Here is a 22317-nt window from a genome sequence, read left to right on the forward strand (position 1 = left end):
TATGTATATATAAATACAAACACATTTATGTATATATTTAAGAAATATTTGCATGTATATACTGTATATACATTTATATAATTTATATTATATATAAATATAAATATTTTATATATAAATATAATACATTTTTCTTAAATATATACATGATTTGTGTGTGTTTTTATATATAAATAATAATTATACACAGTACACACACATGTATTATGTAAACACAAACTTTTATTTTGGATGAGATTAATCGCGATTAATCTTTTGACAGCCCTAATATATATATATATATATATATATATATATATAAATTCCGACAAGCAAAGTGGAAACCATTAGCACAATTAATTTTATTAATTTCTCTTAGAAATAACTTTTCCTATTGTAATTCAGATCCTGGAATTCCACACAATATCACGACAGGATTCTACATTTAATGAGTAAATGTTAAGTAAAGAGAAATTTTCCAGGTCCTATTAGATCTTTAAAGTTTTAATGTGTGAATGTTTAACTGTCTTTAACCACCATGATGAACTTTTGTTACCTAATGAGTCAAGACTACGCAAGATGTCTTGCTAACCAGAAATGTCCCAGTTCCGGATTGAGGACAGATGTAAAAGATTACATAAATATATCAATCAATTGCGAGGCCAGATTCATCTTCTGAAGTAACAATGTTGGTTTTTATTAAGCTTTACGTGACAACATATTGTCAATTTCCATTCATAATTTGTCATTTACTGTAAGCCAGGGCCACCAAGGTCATCTGTCTATGGAATGGCCTACTCATTGGTCCCAGGCCCTATCACATTTAGTGAACTGTAGTCCTATTGAGCTGCTCAGGAGGGTCCTGCTTTTTCAACACCCATCAAGACCCTACTACTGACGCCATAAAGCAACAGCTGCCATGTTGATTTCTCCTATTTTCACTAACTGCCAGTGTCTTGACAACACCTGTCATTTCCAGCGATCAAAGGAATCACAGAAACACAAACTAAAAGATACCTTAAACTGTCGAAAACTTCTGTCTTCAACATTAAGCTACAGATCAATATATTTATACAAGCCGAGTCACATTTAGGGATATTCTTCTAGCTTAGGTGAACATCATACACTTGGCCCGGTTTCACAGACAGGTCTTAGATTAAGCCAGATTAAAAACATTTTAAGACAAAACTGACATTTTAAGAAATGTCAGTGCAAGTTACTTTCAGTTAAAACAGCTCAAACATGCCTTGTCTGAAACCGGGGGGTTATGTAGTTAGTGAAATAATTTCTTAGATCAAGCGGGTTTTAAGCACTTGACTGAAAAACAAATAACAAGTCTTACCTCAAAGAACGCAGACGATTACGGCAATAATATAGACACTGAGTGTACTGCTCTGATTTGAGACGGAGTGTTATCTGAGGGAGGGTTTATAGTGCTGATAGTGAAGTTTGAATACTTTTATGGTGACTGTCTAGTGTTTAAAGACGCAGCACCTTTATCACGTGTTTCCTGTAGCAGGACTTCATTGATTTTAAACACCACAGAGTGTGTGTGCTTCATTATTTGTTTGATTTTAATATGCTTTTTTCACTTTTACCTCAATTAAACAGATATTATATTGTCCCTGTTTAAAATGAAAGCAGCCTTAGACCAACACGAGTTCCAGGTTGCAAGTCAAGGCTGGGTTGTGTTGGTGAACCAGCATGTCCTTTCTGGCAAAGAGTTGAACAAGAAAGTCTTACTATTTAATCCAGGAAAGATGCCTGGTGGGGACCAGCAGCCAAAATATTATTTGCTGTCTTCAAATTAGTTTTATTTATGTAGAAATAAAGAGGAACACATTTAGGTTGAAGAACTATGAAAAGTTTAATATCTTTCATCAACATAAAACATTGTGTAACAGTCCAAATATAATATAATAAGTATAAACAGTCTAAATATCTATAATAAGGCTACTAGTGCTTATGAGCCAGATCATCATGAATAAACAAGTCAAAAGATCTTTGTATAAGGAAAACATTTGTATAAAACAAATGAAACTTTATTCCCAGACATTAATGTCAACAGTTTATTGATTTTATGGAGTGTAAATACTAAATTGGTATCGTGAAATTGTGACTGAATTGTGCACAGGGTTCGGTCACTTACTAGGGAAAGAAGAAAAAAAAAGCTTGGGAAAATACTGCATTTGCTAGGGAATCAATACAATGTTATTAATTTATCATAAGTAATAAAGCTTTACAATTAGAAGACTAAATTATATTACACAAATATATTATTTCATTATTTACTCAACACAATTTAAACACATATGTTTACAGAATTAATCAATAACCACCCACTATCTGCTTTGTGAACTGATCAAATACAGCTAAATGTACCAAAAAACATTTTTTCTTTATATGTTGTACATTTAGATCATAACTTAAAGTCCTGAGAAATCAATCATCATCATTATGTAAGACCGAAGTATACTTTAAAATAGGAGAGGCTTTTCATGTCCACACAAACTCCTCTCTGCTGGACACGTCCGTCAGCATGTTAGTTGGGATTTTTTTTAAGCTTTAGCATCAACTTGAAAGCCTTTCAACAGCTCTTAACAGCCAATCGTTGCACTTGATAAAATGCAAATGCAAAATGCGAATACAAGGTGCCTTATAGGTCTCAAATGATTGGTTCACCGACATTTTGGGTTCTTATATGGCCAGTTAAGCGGTGGACTCCACATAGTTGCCAGGAAAGTAACCCCTCACTCCCTTCAGAACCCCCTCACACCAGCCATCCTCATTCCTGCTGGTGAGGTAGATGATGTCCCCCTCCTGAAAGAACAGGTCCCCTGGCTTGCCTGTGTCGTAGCTATATAGTGCCACCACTTGGTAGGAAAAAGAGTCGCAATGAAAAATCAGTAGATGTTTTACATTCTGAATGTCATTAGCAGTGGTGGACAAAATACACAAATCAAGTATTTGAGTAAAAGTACAGATGCCTTAATAAAATATTACACGGATAGAGCTTAGGTTACAGATGACATAATTGCACTGTAAAAAATTATAGGATCAATAAGTCATGACAACATATGTTTTTAAGTTAATTTAACTCAAAATCAAAATAAGTTAAGGAATTTGAACTTTTTAAGATTCAACTCAAAATTGTAAGTCAGTTGAATGTAAATTGTAATATAGAGAGTTGAAATTAACTTGTACACTGTAAAAAAATATTGTTGGTTTAACTTAAAAAATAAGTAACCTGCTGCTTTAAAATTTTTAGTTCATTGAAATAAAAAATTTGAGTTAATATAATGAAGGAAATTGGTTTAATAAATAGAAACTCAAAATATTATTGTATCTGAACCACATAAATAAATACAAAATGTTGTGATAAATCATGAAAATAGCACAATTTGACATGTTTCACTGCATTATTACAAATAAAACACACAATTATGCAATATGCTTACAAAATATTTGAATAAAGGGTGATGTCGCTTCTCAAATGTTCATTGTATTAACTCAAAATGTGAAGGCAACCAGGTAACGTACTTTTTAAATTTTTTTTTTTACAGTGTATGAATTATTATGAATTGTCAAGTAGCCACCACTAGTCAATAAGAGATAAGAAAGAGTTGCGAACACTTAATATGTATTGATCTGCATGTAAGAAAACACACGTCACAATCTGTTAACATTTTAAGAAGAAAAGCTATCCAAACATAGCAGTTTTATATCATTTGAATCAGTGAGTTGTTGACAAAAGAACAGATGGAATCAGATCGGTCCAATTCACAAGTGAATTGTTCATTGCGATTTGCCAACCGATTTAACAGGCTAATTGAAAAGAATTGGATCTATCTCGTCTCTGGGCGAGTTATGATTTCTTCAGTTCAAAATAATGAGGAACGACATGTTTTTATGAAATATAGTGGAGTAAAAAGTACGCTATTATGCTTTGGAATGTAGTGAAGTAAAAATACACGTTTCCCAAAATAAAAATACTCTCCACCACTCTCCATGTTACTGTCCACCACTGGTCATTTCAAAATTATCTTGGAAACCTAAAATGTCAATATAGTCATTTTGTAAACACCTAATTACGAAATGCCAAAGTCTTGCTATTATGATTCTGATTTACAATGCAAATTCTTTACCTCTACAAAAAATGGGTTTGACTAAAACGAGTCAACATTGAGCTTACCTTTCTCCAAATAGTCGACTGGTGCAGATATGTCGTAATCAATAGGGGGAGGTAAAGGGGGCATATCCTCATAGTTGTCAAAACCTTCTACTGGTGGTGATGGGGGCGGTGCTGGAATCTCAAGGTCTAAATGTGCATCGACACACAATGTTAACACATAAACACAACACTAGAGCAAATGCACTACATGAAATGTGTGACTTCTGCACCTCAAGCCGCATCAAACAAAATTGTGAACAAAATGATTTTTTCCCCGCTTCAAACACATGGGAGACCACAATCAAATTTACAGTACAAATTACACACTTCACTTTTAAAGGAATAGTTCGCCAAAGATACAAACAAAATGCCATATGGCTTCAGATAACTTGGAATATAGTGCACCAGTGTTATTAATACTTATTCATTATTATTACTACTTCGAATCATCTTTTATTTTACATTTCAGTTTTATTTTAAGTTTTAGTACCTATTTATATTTGGCATTTTTATTTCAGTTTTTGTGATTTTAGTACTTAAAGTTTTTCATGTAATATTTATATTTCAATTATTTTTAGGGGCCAAGCACCGAAGGTGCGAAGGCACCTATTGAAACCGTTCCCGTTCTTATTATTATTATTCATCTTCTTCTTCTTCTTCTTCTTCTTCTTCTTCTTCCGCCACGAAGTCTATGGCAGCCCATAGAACCGTATGGTAAAAAGTTGTGAAATTTGGCACACTAATAGAGGACAGTCTGAAATGTCACCGTAGCAAATTTGGAGTCTCAAACTCAATCCCTCTAGCGCCACCATCAGTCCAAAATTTGACTCATGTTTATGCTAATAACTTTTGAACCATAAGGGCTAGAAACAAAATTCTTTTTTCCTCTGATTCCTTGGCTCAAGACGATTCCATTGCACCCTATGTCGTCATTTTCCGTCATAAAAATTTTCCCGCCATTTTGAATTTTCCGAAAAACCTACTTTTACGAACTCGTCCTAGACGGTTCATCCGATTTGCACGAAAATTGAACCAGATCAATCAAGTTGATTCGTCAAATCATTTGCGATAAACGCGCAAACAAATTTTACGTAGCGGTTGCAAAAACACTCTTAAGGCAATATCTCCGCAACGCTTTATCGTATTCAAACCAAACTTGGTACATGTCATTACAAGCATGACTTGAGGCAACATACAGCGTTTCGGCGCAGCGCCACCTACTGGTCCGGAGATACGAAAAATTGCTATTTTTGCTTATAACTTCTGAACTGTTTGTCCAAAAATCATAAAAGTGGTCTCGTTACATTCAGGACGGCATGCCGAGTCGTCTGATATTCAATTTTACCATATCGGCCATTTTGGCTGTCGGCCATTTTGAATTTTGTCAAAAAATGCTATATTTTACAAATGCATTAGTATATTGTTACTAAACTCGGTATGTGACTTCCTTGCTATGCCCTGAAGGTACTCAAAAAGTTTTAGGGCAGTGCCACCTTGTGGTCAAAAGATATAACAAACTTGACAAAAATGCTAATAACTTTTGATTAAATTAGCCTAGTATATTGAAACTGGTCATAATAGAGTCATTGGCTCATGCCGATTCAATTGCAACCTATGATGTCATTTTCGGTCATGATAATTTCCCCGCCATTTTTAATTTTCCAAAAAACCTACTTTTACGAACTCGTCCTAGACGGTTTGTCCGATTTGCACGAAAATTGAACCAGATCATCTTCAGACCATGCTGACAAAAAATCTTGCAAATCAAGTTGATTTGTCAAATCGTTTTCGATAAACACGCGCACAAATTTTGCGTAGCGGTTGCAAAAACACTCATAAGCCTATATCTCCACAACGCTTTATCGTATTCAAACCAATCTTGGTATATGTCATCACAAGCATGACCTGAAGCAACATGCAGCGTTTCGGCGCAGCGCCACCTACTGGTCCGGAGATACAAAAAATGGCTATTTTTGCTTATAACTTTTGAACTGTTTGTCCAAAAATCATGTCTTCCGCACCATGCTTTGAAGGTACTCAAAACGTTTTGGGGCAGTGCCACCTTGTGGTCAGAGGTTATAACAAAATTTACAAACATGCTAATAACTTTTGATTAAATTAGCCTAGTTTAATGAAACTGGTCATAATACAGTCATTGGCTCATGCCGAGAACAGAGATACTAATTTTTCCATATTTGGTCAAACATCCTGTCCTCAATGTTCTTATTTGATCAAAACCTACTTTTTCAAACTCATCCTAGACCGTTTGTCCAATTTCCACCAAAATCGAATCGTATCATCTTCAGACTGTGTCAACAAAAAGTTAGGGATTTTGCATCAATAGATGAAAACGTTTTTGTAAACCGCAGCGACGAAGTTGAGCCATTATGCCAAAATTACTCTTGAGGCTGTATCTCTGCAATGCTTTGACATATTGGCATCAAACTTTGCATGTGTCATTGTTCCCTTATTCTGACCACACCACATCAATTTCGTATCTGTGCCACCTATTGGTCAAAAGTGATAAACCATTAACTTACATTATCAGTGACTCAATATATGATATTTCAGCCATTTTGCCTAATCTTCTTAAACTGTATAATTGTTAATTGTTGCAGTTGGTCTGACACTCTCAGACTACAATGCATTTTCAGCCTTTTGCTTAAAATCATCTTAAAACGTGATTAATTGCTCATTGCTCCAGTTGATCTGACACTGCCAGCCATTTTGGCATGTCTTGTCTTCTTCTTTGCGCTTGGCCCCGGTATTGCTGCTTGCAGCTATATTTTACTATTATTTTCATTTATTATTTCAATTACTGAAAATTGAAATGTCTGAAATCTGTAATGGTTTTAGTTCACAATAACATCTCTATAGTGCATAAATTGCTTGGATTACTTCTATCATGCATTTTTGTCTTTTTGGAGCTAAAAGTCACACAGGCTTAACATAGTGAGTAAATGATGATAGAATGCTCATTTTTGGCTGAACTATCCCTTTAAAATCACTGGACTCATGTGAGTTTTCAAAAGAGAGAAGTAACTTTGTTGAGGATGTAGATCGAGTGTCCTGTTGTGTGCAGGAATGGCGTGATACGAGATCAAATGATATTGGAAGTGGAAGTGGCAAATATTAAGGAAGAGAATAGCGTCAGAAAGCAATGCACAAAGATGCCACACTTACCCAGGTGCTGTAGGCGAGCAGGGATCCTGCACAATGGGCTGAACGAAGCAGGCGGAGCCAGAGGAGGCGGGTATGGAGGGGGTGGGGGTATCATGACTGACAGGTGTTCATAAAGACAAGTGTGATGAAATGTTTAAATAATATGAACAGATTATAGATGTGTTCAAGGGCCAGATAATAAGAGTGCCTGATTAGATTTGGACTAAATGGTCTTTGAAATGCCTGAACACAAATGTTTTTTGGAATGTCGTATCAATATTTTTAGCATTAAAAGGAGGAACTACCGTTGAACTGTAATGAATCAGGTCTTAGGTCTTACGTGATTGAGGAGAGGGCAGAAAAAGCGAGCGTGTGTACAGCGAGCGAGCGCTGGGGCCCATGCGGACCCTCAGAGAGAGAGAGCGAGAGCTAGGAGGATGACGTCGCACTCGTGAACGGCGAGAACGCGGAGCTGAGTGAGAAGAGAGAGACAAGTGTGAAAATAAGAGCATAGAGTACAAAAGCTCACAGAAACAAATAACAGCAACACCAAGATAAAGAGCAAAGGCTGGCTGTAACAGAAAGCAAACATGCAATCGTTCAAATTGAGCATTTTGAAGCAAGACACAATGCATCATACAAAACAAACGTTTGAACAAACATGCGCTTTGATTTGGGTACTTTTGTACCTTCAAAGTTCTCATCGCCAGGCAGAGGCGGTGGGGTTGGAAGATCAAGGCCATCAGGGGCTGGCGGAGGAGGCATATCACTGGGAGGTTCTGGTAGAGCAAATCCATTCTCCTCGGCCACTAGACAAAAACAATTCTTTATTCAATTCTATTACACTATTTTAAACTATTGTCATTGGATCATTTTGCTTTGACTCCACTGCAGCAGCATCCATATATGCCTACTGACCGGAGTGTATTTTTACTACAAGAATGCATACTTATTTTTTGTGTATAATGAATCTTTTTCTTTCTTTCTTGTTTTTAGATGTTCTATTTAATAATAAGTAGGTTAGTCTAGTAAATCACAAGTTTTTAAGTGCAAGGTCTTCATCAAAAGCACAATTTCAGACACAGCTCTCAAGTCCTAAGCAGTCTGTCTGCACTGAACATTAAACAGCTGTGCAACGGGACAAACACAACCATCAGATCATTTAATGCACAGTTACACTTCAAACATTTGGGGTCCGTAAGATTTTTTTGAAAGAAACTAATAATTTTATTCAGCAACGTCCCATTAAATTGATCAAAAGTCACATTAAAGACGTTTTTTAATGTTACAAAAGATTTATATTTCAAATAAATGTTCTTTTGAATTTTCGTTCCATTCATCAAAGTATCCTGAATAATTAAAAACTATTTTTGTTTCCACAAAAATATCACGCAGCACAACTGGTTACAACATTGATAATAATAATCCATGTTTCTTGATCAGTAAATCATCATATTAGAATGAATTCTGAAGGACCATGTGACACTGACGATGCTGAAAATTCAGCTTTGCATAACAGGAATACAAAATATTTTATTAATATATTCAAAAATAGAAAACAATTATTTGAAATTGTAATAATATTTTACAATATTAATGTTTTTACTGAATTTTGTTCAAATGTTAGTTAACGCATTAAATTATTACAGTATTTATTCATCTTTGTTGTTAGTTCATAAAATTATGGTTCAATGTTAGCTCATAGGTAAGGTAAGGTCAACTTTCATTTATAGGATTTAGCCAATTTATTAACCTCTCATTAACAAGACACGATGTAGGTAAGATATTTATTGTTGACAACTTGATGAACGCGATGAACTGACAAAGCAACAACATTTTAGTGATCGTAGCGATCTTGGCTCACTTCCAAGGCTACGGTCTGTAACATTTATTGAATAAAACTATTATTGCTTAGAGGACCGACGGCCAATAGCATGCAGCAAAGTTTAGGAAGTGACATCTAAATATAAATGCCACTCTGCACGAGACTGAAACGCCTGAAACGTCTCCTCCTGAGACGCAGAATAGAGGTTTTAATTATATTTTAGCGATTTTTCTCTGACAACATGCACAGTTTTAAGTCTGAATATTCTTATGAAATATGAGACATTCTTATGAAAATATTATTACATGTCTTTTTACATTTACATATTGTCCTAAAACACATTAATATAGATCTCTGTATAGATGCATTGCATAGAATGGGGATGGCATATGGCCATGTTAACACACATATTGCATAGTAAAATGGTATATCAAATGATTATTTTATATCTTTCATAACATTGAGAATCTTTATACAAAGTTTGGATAAAAAAAGCTTGAAGCATAAAAATTGACTGGTGAATGAAAAAAAAAATCCCATTATTTTTGCCTATTTATGTCTTTTTTATTTTCTCAATAAATAGATCTGGTGTCCTCTACAGAGCAGATGATATAGCATATAACATAGGATTTTTTTTTTATATCCATTTGTTTTTTTTATGCTCCAAACAATGTAATGACCTAAAACAAAAATCTAAATTCACAAAACCTTTTTTTCTGGTTCTCAGGAAGATAAATACTAGTTAAAATACTAGTAACGCATTAAAGCTATGTAAAGCATACTAATAGATTAATCGACAATTTGTAGCAAAATATTTGTGAAATTCCAATTAATGGTAAAAGTGAATAGTAAATAAATAATCATGCATTTCTCAGTGTACACTGCTGTGGTGGAGCACATTTACTAGAGAACCCTCAGTAATTTCAGAAGCACCCTCAGTGATTTGATTCTGGAACCGGGCCTGGGTATATATACGCAGCAGTTTTACCTCCGTTTGTTGACAGTTTATCAGCATCCCCACACTTTTAGTTCTAACCACTTAAATACACGGGGGTAACCCAGACAGCACGCCAAATACGCATTTAAATTTACTCTCCATAAATTATATGTAAGTGTGAACTCGTGAAACACAACAACGACACAAAAAAAAGGGAGGGGGGGGGGGTCCTTAAATAATTTACCTAGGGAAAAAAAAACAATGGCAGCTGGTACAAAATATTTTTTAAATCTATTAGTTTTTTTAATCTATTAGTCCTACAAAGTGGTAAATAATTATCTGCAAATAGAAGGTAACAACTTAAAAACATTCTGCAAGGGATGGCTGGAATCTCTCATCATTAACTCGGGCTACCTCAGAGTCTTGGCTTTATACAAACTATTTAAATGTATTCAGAGTGGTGGCAACAATATTACCACACACTTTAACAATGCCCTGTAATCTATTTCTGTTGTTGAGATTAAGTGACCCATACCAGCACCAGATTTGAATAATGTATTAGCAAATGTTGAAATTAACATTGAGATTATTAAATGCGTTTAGAAGTATTTTCATTGTTAGTTAATTTGCATCAAATAATGTAGTTAACTAGTCATTTTAACAAATGAAACCTTATTGAAAAGGTCACCTATCGACCTGAAACTTTTGAATGGTAGTGTATGTTAAGTGACTGGTTAGGACATAAAATGTTTTGCTCTTTGTTTTATCAAGTCACATATAGATGGCGTAACCTCCTGGAACCTTTGAATGACCTGCCATGTTGATTGATGATAGTGAAATCTGTCAATCAGCACAAACTAACCTGTTTCAAGAGGAGGAGGTGGTGGTATGCTTATCAGGCTGCTGGGATCAGGCATGGGAGGAGGTGGGGGGATGTCAGTACAGTCAAAGGGAGGAGGTGGAGGTGGATCGTTCTTCTGCCCATGATCCTTTTCACCCTCTTCCTCCATCAGCGGGGGTGGAGGCGGTGGCCCTTCATCCAGCAGCGTGCTGATGATGTCGCTATCAGGGCTGGTGGGCCAGCTGGGCACTACAGGGGGCGGCACGGCTTTACCAAAGCTTGAACTGCGGTGACGGGAGAAATCCAGTTATGAAAACGAATACAAATGTGACGCGATGTTAGGATTAACATCAGGAATGATAAAAGACTTGATGTGCTCTTACGCAATAGACTTGTCATTAAGGGAGGTGAGGGACGCTCCATGAGACAGAGTGGGCGCCACAGGACACTGGACAGGCTCTGGAGGACGGCTGCCTCGACTTGAACATACGAACACACAGAAACACATACTTAGTCAAATAGTTCATATTTAGAGATGTACTTCTGCATTTTGTGCAGAAAGCCACTTAGGACACTTTGCTGTAAAAAGGCACGTACATGTCTCATGTGCTCGTGCTGAGAAACTAAAGTCACCACAATGCTAACCCTGTTGCTTTCAGGCAGTGCAAAGAGGGGAAGTGGGTAGAACAAAACTAAAATCACTTCCTGGAGAAAGGCTCTCTAACTGAGAAGGAAGAGGAACAGAGGCCTGAGACATGTAGGGTTAAGTATGAGTATATCTGATTTGATCTGTTTTTTCTTTTTTTAATTTTATGAACAACAAAGACATTTTCGTGGAGGATCTAAACCAGAATAAAAAGAGATGTGACGACTAGCATGTTAGTATTAGGGTGGCTGCGGTTATGTGAGCTTATCAGGAGATCAAGAAGACAATGAATAAATGTAAATGGCATTCTCACACAGGATGCTGGTGATCAAAAACTGGTAGATAATGCATAATAGAATAAAAATGTGCAGGTGCCTCCAGACAAGTAAAAAGCATTACAGCTCTCATGGCACAAGATGCTGAAAAAATAGCCTGACACTTTGCAATGGTCACAGAATCCCTTAAAGCAATTATAAAAACGTTTTAAAAACTGAGCAGATAAAAGTTAAATGAAAATGAGAAATGTTTTCCTGGCAACTAACTGAATTCAAATACGCTGAAGTACTAAAATGACTAAAACTGAAATAAAAAATAAATTAAAGCGAAATAGAAATATTTAAAAAATGACAAATCTACGTAACAAACTTGCTAAAACCTAAACTAAAATGAAAATATTCAAATGAAAGAAAATTCAAAACAGTAATACATTCTATAATAGTAATAAAATAATACTAAAATCACACACGTCCTGTGTGAACAGCCCCTAACATGTGAGACAGATGTACCTCAGCGTGCTGCCGCTCCGTGTCATGGTAGCCGTTTTTAACTGCGGCTGGCCAGAATCCTGAAAACAACAAAGCTGATGATTAGCAGTTTCTAGATTTAACTATTATAATATCAAAACAAAAGCAATCCACAGACCAACTAAAGACTGACCACCCTGACTCCTTTCTATTAGCATTATCTATCCCCAGTGAGTCTTCATTGAAAACGTTTTCATTTCATATTTTTGTCATTCTTTTTGATGATGCTAGTCGTACAGAAATCACACACTTCATCTTTAAAGTGAAATATAAATATAGGCTATGCAAGGCTCCATTTATTTGATCAAAAACACAATTTCAAATAACTTTTTTATAATTTGTTGCATTTTAAAATGTATTTTATTCCTACGATGTCAAAGCTGAATTTTCAGGATCATTACTCCAGTCTTCAGTGCCACATGATCCCTCAGAAATCAATCTAATATGCTGATTTTAAGCTCAAGAAACACTTAATATTATTATCAATGTTCAAAACAGTTGTGTTGCTTAATATTTTTGTGGAAGCCGTAATACACCGTAAAAGTGTAAAAACACAGTTTTTTTTTTTTTTTTAAATCAATTTAATGCACCTTTGCTGAATAAAAGTATACATTTCTTAATTGTACTGACCGCAAACGTAGTTTATAATAAACGTATGATTAAAACAATAACATCTTAAATGAAAAACAATCTTCTGCCAGTATAAAAATATATGTTAGTGCTTATGAGTATATGCACAGAGTAACCCAGGTGACAAAGACATACTATTAAATGTATTAAAAATGCATTATAGTATATTTGTATTGTGCTAAAAACATACTCAAGTACATTTTTAATGCAATTATTAAGTGTTGGCGTGTGTGTGTGTGTGTGTGTGTTAATGCGAAAGACTTTCCAAATATGAATGTGCTTCACCATTCTTCTGTGGCTTTGTGCCGAGGTATCTGCAGGCCTGACAAGTGCATTCTGTGAAATTGCTCACTGCTATACAGACCTAGCAGGGTATCAATGAGCTAGCTTAGCATGAGTAGCACCAATTAAAGACTGTAGCTGCTTTTCCCACGCTGCTTAGTGGCTGCTAGCCAGCCAAATGTGTGTTTGTGTTTGAGGGAAAGAGGAGTGTAAAGAGAGTAATCTGAATGTGCTGTGCAAGTGTGTGTGCACTGTTAGTTGATGTCAGACTAACTGTTTTATAACAGGATGTGGTTATGTTTGACAAAATGAAGAAAAGCTAAACTTACATCGAAGAGATACACTACTTATTACTATTGCTTTTTATTTCTAACTTTTATGATGGGAGGAAAAGAAAAGTTACAAAAATGTTATATCGTAAAGATTCTTGACATCATTAATAATCGTAAATGTAATCCTGGCTTAAGTTGTTCCATGTTTCAAACTATTTGTACTTTACCCTAGGTTAGTAAATAATTACACTGCACAATTGTAAACCCTGAGTTAACATTGTTATTTGCACATGAGATTGAAACATTAATTTGAGAAGTAGTACTACGCAACTTAAACTTTCGTAAAAGTTGACATATTTGCCTTTACATTCCATAATTGTTTCCCCTCAAACAAACACTGAAACTATACAAGGCAAATGGATATTTAAGCACTAAGGCAGATTCTGGTTGGTTGTCTTGCTAATTATTATCTCACTGCAACACAGCTTTAAAGGGATAGTTTACCCAGAAATGAAAATTCTGTCATCATTTACTCACCCTCAAGTTGTTCCAAACCTGTATGAGTTTCTTTGTTCTGCTGAACACAAAAGAAGATATTTAGAAGAATGTTTGTAACAAAGCAGAGAGAGCAACCATTCACTACCATAGTAGGGAAAAAAATACTATGGTAGTCAATGGTTGCTCTATCTGCTTTGTTACAAACATTCTTCTAAATATCTTCTTTTGTGTTCAGCAGAACAAAGAAACTCATACAGGTTTGGAACAACTTGAGGGTGAGTAAATGATGACAGAATTTTCATTTTTGGATGAACTATCCCTTTAACACCACAATATGAGGGATTAACTATGCTCTGTACCCACTTCATGAGATGGTGTGTGTGCTCACCTTCACGCCATGGCCAACAGAGTCCAGGCTGGAGAAAGAGATGGGTGTGCGGGAGTACTTGAGCTTGGCTTCTTTATTTTGTGCCGGGGGGACAATCTTATGACTGCGTGAAACCCTCTTGGCAACCGTGAAAGCGCCAATCTCTCTGCGGGCCACTTTCTCTCTGTGCATGTCCACTGTCTGTATACAAGCAGATGGGAAAAATGACACCTGGAAATCTCCTCTACAACATTTTGGTATTAAAATGTAGAAATCTTCCCAATCCACATGCCACAATATCACAGTATCACTCATTAAATGGTGCCCTGGAAATATGGATTTAGATTGATTCTGATCGCAGCATTCTGCAGTTAAATTTGTTTTAATAATGACTGATAAATGATATAACTAAACAGTTGCTGATACACTTTATGATTAAACAACACACTATGTGTTCCAGTTTAAATTATTTTGTGTTCATTTATTAACTAATATTAAATGTAATATTTTGCATTAATTATTAATGTGTTATTGTAAACTAAAACCATTAAAAATATTTTTGTTCATTGAAATAAAGCTGAAATAATATATATATATATATATATATATATATATATATTGCCTAATATATATTATTAGGCAATTAGGCAGCTAACTAAAATAAAAAACAAAAGTTCTAAAATTACTAAAACTGAAAAAAAAAAGACAAAAGCTCATAACAAAATAAAAATGAAAACTGGAAAATATAAAACCTTATTCAAAACAGTCCTAAATATTATAATAGTTTATAAACAATACTAAAATAACACCGTAAATGGGACTATATTTAAAATAGCATAATCTAATAGTATTTACATCCACAACAACCTAAATCTTATTGCCATTTAGGCTGTTCCAATCCACTCTCATCCCCTCAGTAAAAGTTTAGTCTGTAATGTAGGAGGAACTGATGTTGTTACTAACAGGAAGTCTAAGATACTTCCTGAAATACGCCAATCTGGCTTTCCTCTGTGGCCCGTTAGATAGGGTGAGAAGGATCACCATTGCTCCAGGCCTGCTTGTTACAGCTCTTCTTGGGCACAGGGCAAACAATGGAGAACATCAATCAGCGTTCAAACTTTGCTTCTGAGCGAGAGAACAGTGGCCCTTTCATTCCAAGTCTGGGATCTGGCTTACCCCCTCTCAGCCCTGCCTCAGGTGACCTGGTTAGGCAGGCTGGGCACGGAGCGCACTGGAATGCTGTGCCGCAGTGAGAGGAGCCAAGGGAATCGAGGGGGAAGGGGGGCCCTGGTGGCATGGAGTATTATCACCCGGGTGACAGGGGGCCCCTAACAGTGACTACCTACACTGAGCTTTGGGACAATTCTACAACAGTCCTTAGCACTTCAGTAGGACCAAGAGTGATTTGGCAATCATGATTTTGTTTTAATTAAATGTTATCACAATTGTTTTGCCAAGCAGTAATAACAGAGAAAAAAACTCAAGGCCATAACAATCATAATCGTTAAAAAGTCTTATCAGCAGGATTTTGGATCACTGAGTGCTTTTTGAATTAAATTAAATTATTGAATTTAAATTGAGATGGAAACTGAATATAAGAAACAGAAATGTAAAGAAATGAATATAAAGGCTGTAAATAATATTTTGCTGTAGCATATAATTTCCAGTATAGATTATCAATAAACATTATCATACCTACAAGAGGGTTAGGGTTTCTCCAGAAATAAAAAAAAAATATTTTTATATTTTTAATTATATTTAATCTTTTTTTTTTTTCCTTAATTTTTTGGACTATGACGGAATAGATTAAAATGCTGATGTCCATATTATTTTTTATAACGTAAAACATTTTGGTGGTGAATGTTTTTGACATTGATGTTTAAAGAAATATGTCTAACCAAAACAAAAAAAGTATTCTACATATCAGGATTATGAGTAAGTAAAGTTATCAAAGTTTATAGACCAAACCACATACCATTATTCAATTACCAAGGGAAATAAGGAACCAGCACATGAGCAACTTCCATTTTTTTATGAAATGAAAGGTCGTCATTGTGGCGCCGACAAAGTTCATAGAATCAGCAAAATGGGACTGAACAGCTTTACACTGATTATAATGACTGTATCATATGATCAAAAAAAAACAAACATGTTCTGAAGTATCTCAAAACATTTTAATGTATATTCCAGTCTCCCTAGAAGACAGAGAGGAAGGGGCCGATACCTGTCCGATCTGGTTGACGGAGGACTCTATTTTGCGGAGCTGCAGGGTCTGTGCATCCAAAAGCTTGAGCACATTGCTGGCCAGAGAGCTGATCTGATAGGCCACACTAGCCAAAGACTGAGCAGTGAAGGCCTTGGTCTCCTCCAGAGCTTTGCTGGTGTCATTTCCAGGCTGCAGAGGTAGAGAAATCCGTTAAACAGACATGACATGCTTCAACCAGGTTCCTTTTACTTCATCTTAATATACATTATTACTAGCTGTCATTGTGTTGCATGCAATACATGCCCTTATTTAACATCCTGTCCCAAAAAGAAAAGGGAACAGTTTTTTTGGTATACAAGTACACAAGTGTTAAATGCAGTTACTTTCATTTGTTGTTCTTCTTTCCATTGCCTTTATACTGTGCCGACGATATTGTGTATAGTACTTTAAGGCTTACTTTTACAACTCACACAAACCTTTTTGCATTTTTAGACATTATTAGTTTAATAGCAATTTCCGTCTTTGAGACCGCTGACAGGTGATTACAAGTTTAACTCTTTGTGGGGAGCAAGTGAAGTTTAAACATTGACCACACGAGTCAGATATTGTCTCTAGTGTAAGGAAGACAGACTTCATCTGTTATCAGTTTAGTCAGTAAGACTGTATAGGCTACTGAGGGACTCCAAACACTCCTCAGTAAAATAAATACACCAACCACTGTAGTATTTAGTACTTATTTGATCAGGCAGTGTGATGGGGAAAAGACACGCGTTTATAAAGTTGAACTTGAGCGCCACGTTTTAAGAACACATTGTCATGCGCGAGATGTTGCAAAATACGCGACGCGAGCGCAACGCTCCGTGTAAGCGCGTTTACACAGAAAAACTATAGAAAAGCAGAGCAGTGGAAATGCAGAAAGGCAGTATATGCCCTTACACTTATAACGTCACTTACGTATGATATTAAAATGTTAAATTCAATTAGTTAAATGGTTGTTTTGTAAATGGCACGTCTCGTCATTTTTAACAGTTTTAGATTGAATGTGTGTGTCATGTTAAGCTGCTCGAGCGCGTGTCAGCATCTTACCTGCAGGTAGTTGCTCTCGCAATAATTCGCTACTTTGTGTAAATTGTTGTAGTTGTCTAAAAGTGCTTTGCGAGCAGAAGGGGCATCCTCGAGTATTCTTGTAACTTCTTCACCGTAGTTTTGATCCTTCATTGCGCGGTGGAATGAGAACCCGTTGAAGAACAACTCCGGAAACCTCCGTGAGACAGCAGCCTACTGATATCTGTCAGTCAGACCCCATCCGCCACTGCCTTCCTCTGTCATCAGTTCTCCTTTGATGCTGCAAGCACATATCTGCTCGTGGAGTGTGCAAGCATGTGGAAACGAGGAGCTTTACAAACCACATTACATTTAAAGTTCATTTTCATTTAAACCAGCCATAATTTAGCAGCTAAACTGACTAGATCAAGAAACATAATCTTACTACACATACTAAAATACTGCGGTTTTATTAGTGCTACTTTCATGGTGAAAACACGCCCTCTAGCGATTTTAACCATATGTCTATACAAGTGAACTGAGGAAGAATAGACTGCATTGAAAATCTTTTTTATTTAAAGCAGTAAATAAAAGAAACCTTTAAAAAAATAATAATAAAGTTATATTGTAAAATGATAAATTACTTTCATTTCTAGGTCACAAATCATTAGAACATTTGTGACATTAACTAAAGCCCTTTTTGACTTTGTAAAACAGTAGATTTTTAGACTTCGAAAGTTATGTGAATTAATACCTTATTTAATCACCATGGGCATTTTAATAATAAATATTTGTTTTCCTAGTTATGTTGAGCATTAAAATATTTAATGTGTAGAAATTGTTTGCATTTTTTTAAATTATTATTCATTAAATCACAAATGACTGGAAATGTCATGTGAATTTATTTGTTTAATAAACATTCAATTCTATATATACTGTATATTAACAACTTTTGGACCCTCATTGTACAGTATGTAATATTTATTTTTTCTACATTTCTGTATTTCAATATGATTGTATATATTATGTATATATATATATATATATATATATATATATATATATATATATATATATATACATATATATATATATATATATGATTTGAACATTTACACAATAAAAGTACTACTGATTTAGATATCCTCCATCTCGGTGTTAAAGAACAAAAAAAGTGTATATTCAGAAAGTATATTTATTCAGTTTTACATTACACTTCACAGTAAACCAGTCAGTATAATTGCTGCAAATTCAAGTTTTGTTAATAGCTGCAAATGCATCTTCCTTGCTTATTTGCCAAATAAATCTGACTAACACAGTGAAGAGAAACATTGCTGCAATGCCAATGTAGCAAGCAAGTATAACTTGTAGTGCATAGACAGACTCCGGGTCAGAGATTTGACGCAAACGTCCCAAGCGCAGATACACCCCCAGTCTGATCTCTGCAGCCAGCTCTCCTTGGAGCCAGCAGAAATAGGAGCCTTTATCTTCCAGCCGCACAGGCCTGAAGTGTAGGTGGTGACCGGTGTCAATGAAGACGCGAGATGTCTTATTCAAACCCTCCATATACCGAGAGCGGTAAAGAGGTGCTGAGCCTTTATCCCAGGCCACAGCGTACTGTGTTTTGGCACCAGGACAGGTCAAGACCAGATCAGAGTCTGTGGGGTGGTTTTGGAAGTGGATGGTGACACCTGAAGAAGCTCGATCACCATACTCGAGGAACTTCAGCAGGGCTCGTCTCTCTGGAGATGTTGTAGGTTTCGGAGGACAGACGGTGTGACAGTTCCTCACCTCAAGCTCGGCTCCGTAGCTACTGCCTGAAAGTCCAAACTGTTGGGGAATGGCTGAGGAACCACAGGAAGCCTCTGCATCCAATCCATGCTGATAACGTACATGGAGGTAAATGCTTTTGACATAACAAAGGCCCACACGCATCTGCTCCCCCTGGATGTCACAGCGGTCACATTTAGACCATGCCCGGTAGCTGGTGAACACTTGAAACATTTCTGTTTTCATTCTGACGGGCTTTGCTTCTTGTACTTGAGTTTTCTGTTTGACGTTCAAGGGGAATAAAACTTGATGTACCTCCTGGACATCAACGTCGTAGCCGTAGAAGAATTCACCAGAGGTCGTGCCACAGATATAGTGCCCTGAGTCAGCTTTCTGGACCCTGAAGATGAGAAGGCTAAACAAACGGATGGAAAAGCGACTGTGCAGGTCTGACCCTCTGCCAACTTTGGATGATTCCACCACCTTAGTGCCTTCAAAGTCTGTGAGGACCTTGGTGTTCATGGAGCCTATTTGTTTTTGATAGTACCATACCACTGAATGAGCCTCCTCTGGTTTGCAGTGACAAGAAAGTTCAATGGTCATATCAGCTATGAAGGCAGCAGTGTCAAAGACAAGAAATGCAGGACAGGCCCTGCTGGCAAAAATGTCCTCCTTATCCTCAGGAGCCTCATAGGCTGAAAGTAACAATGGGCAGATGGCCCAAAAACAAATGGTCAGCACTTTTTTAAACATATTTCTGCTGGCGTAAAAAGTACCAAGAAAAAAAAAAAAAAACAATGGAGTTTTCAATATAAACTATTTTCGGATGCCATATTTCCCCATTAACTCTTCAAGTTTAATTGTAATGTCAGTCACGTCGTCCTCCACATGTGTCAGACGAGCCTCACAAACCACTGAATTGTCAGAAAAACAATTGTCTCCTGCAACTTGTAGCTTGTGGAAAAGCTCCTCACAGGCTTTTTGTTCTGCCTTACTAAGAAGAGAATGGTTGAGTCCAAAACGTCCAGTTCTGGAAAGGCCGTCCAGCACTCCAATCACTTTTTCCTCATCTCCCGACTTAAGACACTGTGACAGAATCAAAAAGAACTCCCCAAGAAGACCGAAGCCGACCTCAGTGCTGAAGATTTCCTGCAGAGCCTTGCCTCCCAAACTCACAAGCAGACTGTACTTTTCAAACGATCTCCCTGCAAACCTGCGCCACTCACGGATAAATTCTGATGCACTTCTTGGCTGGATCTCAGATAACTCTGGCTAAAGACAGAATAAAGTTAGTCATACATTTCATTGTCAAGAGGTTTGATCTTTGGTGAGATCTAGCATCCAGATTATCCATTTATTCATATGCAAGAGAACATATACTAGGTTAAAGGCTTTGTAAAATGTCTCACCTGGACCTCTTCAGTTGAAGCACTTTCATGCTTTGCCCCAAAAGCAATTGGATTCCACGGCTGCTTTCGTGGTGCACCAGAGATGTCCTTTCTATCAAGAGGCTTTAAGTGAGATGCAAGCACTATGTCCCTGAAATCAAAACATATTTAATCTTCATATTAAAATATAAAAATGGTTACGAGAGACACAGACACATACAGCAGCTACCCAGTAAAATTTAAGTTTCAGAGTTAGTAATTGTTTTGGGAACAAATGTGAATTACACAGTACAATAAATCCAAAACGTACCTGAATTCTTCATAGCTGGCGACATTTTGATTCAAAGCACGAAATTTGGCATCATTTACCCTCTGATATTTCCTGTCCGCTTCCAGCACCGCTTGTAGCTCTTTTTCAAGAGAGCTGAAATTTATCATATCAGATTTCTCCATACCTGCTGTTCGTAACAAGTCACCCAATTTAACTTTATAAGGAACTGACCTTTTATTTACCTCTAAAGACAGAAATTCAGCAACTTCGTCGGTTAGCCGAAAAAGAATATAGCTAACTTGCTAGCTCACGCTTCTACAACAAAAAGGTCACCATGACAACCAGCACGAAACGCATTTGTACTTCAGAGCTGCCAGAAAACCTTGCTTTTCGAGTTTTATTAAGAACAAAAGTAGACAGATAAGATTCGACAGATACATAAATACACAACTAATTACAACATAACATCTACTTTTGAGTATCAGTGTGCTCAAATAGCAGCTCTCATTGTATTCATTAACTCAAAATAACATTTGTATTTTCCATCTTTTTGATGGAGGAAAAAAAATGACGTTTGCAACAAATGTTTTTTAACCATGGAGTCTGTTAAGAATGTATAAAAACTAAATTCTGACCATTAACCATTTCATGATTATCTAACAAGAACTAATGTGTTGTCAATGCTCATGATCAAAGTTAATGCATCACTGAAGAAATCTAGCTTTAATGTACTGTCAATCTGCAAAATTCTATATTTGACAGTGAGTGAAATCAAATCTTAATATGCCCAACCAGGCCCGGTTCTACGGGGGTGCTAAAAGCACCCTCAGTTGATACTGTAATAATATTGGCGAAACAGATTTGTGTCCGAATTCTGGAGAGCATCAAATGCATCTATTTACAGCGAGTTTTAGCTGCGGTATATAGTAATGCAGCCAATCACAGAGTCGTTGATCTCTCGAACGCGATCAGAATCTGAAGGGGGAAAAAAAAGTTTTTTATTCAGTGCGGAGTTAATGCAAGCTCGCGAAACCCCTCTAACAAACAATGTCAAGACACGATGCAAGTTATATATTTATTGTATTCGAGACGACTTCATTCTCATCGTTGCTTAGCTTATCTGCACTTCACTAGAGCACCCTCAGTGATTTGATTCTGGAACCGGGCCTGTGCCCAACAAAGTCTGTAAAACCTTGACTTTTGCATTAAATGGCTTATAAAATGT

At 36.3% G+C, this 22317-nt stretch overlaps 3 protein-coding genes across 4 annotated transcripts; all 3 read right to left on the bottom strand.

The window, feature by feature from the left end:
* Positions 1 to 1823: 1823 nt before the first annotated feature.
* On the bottom strand, positions 1824 to 18175 carry abi3a (ABI family, member 3a). 2 transcript variants are annotated; one of them, XM_079826081.1, is made up of 11 exons: positions 17706 to 18169; positions 16638 to 16808; positions 14435 to 14614; positions 12347 to 12405; positions 11299 to 11394; positions 10937 to 11199; positions 8002 to 8121; positions 7653 to 7784; positions 7334 to 7429; positions 4172 to 4297; positions 1825 to 2852 (listed from the first exon to the last, which is right to left on the bottom strand). In XM_079826081.1, exons 1-11 carry the CDS (start codon positions 17835 to 17837, stop codon positions 2689 to 2691), a joined length of 1539 nt encoding a protein of 512 aa, XP_079682207.1. In that variant the 5' UTR covers positions 17838 to 18169; the 3' UTR covers positions 1825 to 2688. The 2 variants fall into 2 exon arrangements, with proteins under 2 accessions (XP_079682208.1, XP_079682207.1); XM_079826082.1 differs by lacking the exons at positions 7334 to 7429; positions 7653 to 7784 and having other exon boundaries at positions 1824 to 2852; positions 17706 to 18175.
* A 739-nt stretch (positions 18176 to 18914) lies between these two features.
* LOC307122665 (Ig-like V-type domain-containing protein FAM187A) lies at positions 18915 to 20186 on the bottom strand (the record flags this gene model as incomplete). The annotated part of the gene is made up of 1 exon (XM_079810826.1): positions 18915 to 20186. The coding sequence occupies one exon, from the start codon at positions 20184 to 20186 to the stop codon at positions 18915 to 18917; it is 1272 nt and encodes a 423-aa protein (XP_079666952.1).
* A 63-nt stretch (positions 20187 to 20249) lies between these two features.
* Positions 20250 to 21274, bottom strand: dnaaf19 (dynein axonemal assembly factor 19; the record flags this gene model as incomplete). The annotated part of the gene is made up of 3 exons (XM_079822208.1): positions 20250 to 20705; positions 20843 to 20972; positions 21132 to 21274. The coding sequence occupies 3 exons, from the start codon at positions 21272 to 21274 to the stop codon at positions 20250 to 20252; spliced, it is 729 nt and encodes a 242-aa protein (XP_079678334.1).
* Positions 21275 to 22317: the final 1043 nt, after the last annotated feature.

Source organism: Gobio gobio (assembly GCF_949357685.1).
Source record: "Gobio gobio genome assembly, chromosome: 1".
Classification (NCBI taxonomy): Eukaryota; Metazoa; Chordata; class Actinopteri; order Cypriniformes; family Gobionidae; genus Gobio; species Gobio gobio.

Bases quoted from the DNA above. Each gene is read 5' to 3' on its own strand.
- abi3a (XM_079826081.1), bottom strand. From the start codon at position 17,837: ATGAAGGATCAAAACTACGGTGAAGAAGTTACAAGAATACTCGAGGAT. The intron at 8,122-10,936 runs GTTAGTTTGTGC...GTTTTTGTCTAG, and splicing joins ACCTCCTCCTCTTGAAACAG to TGGCCGAGGAGAATGGATTT. The intron at 7,430-7,652 runs GTAAGACCTAAG...AACACCTGTCAG, and splicing joins TCTGCCCTCTCCTCAATCAC to TCATGATACCCCCACCCCCT.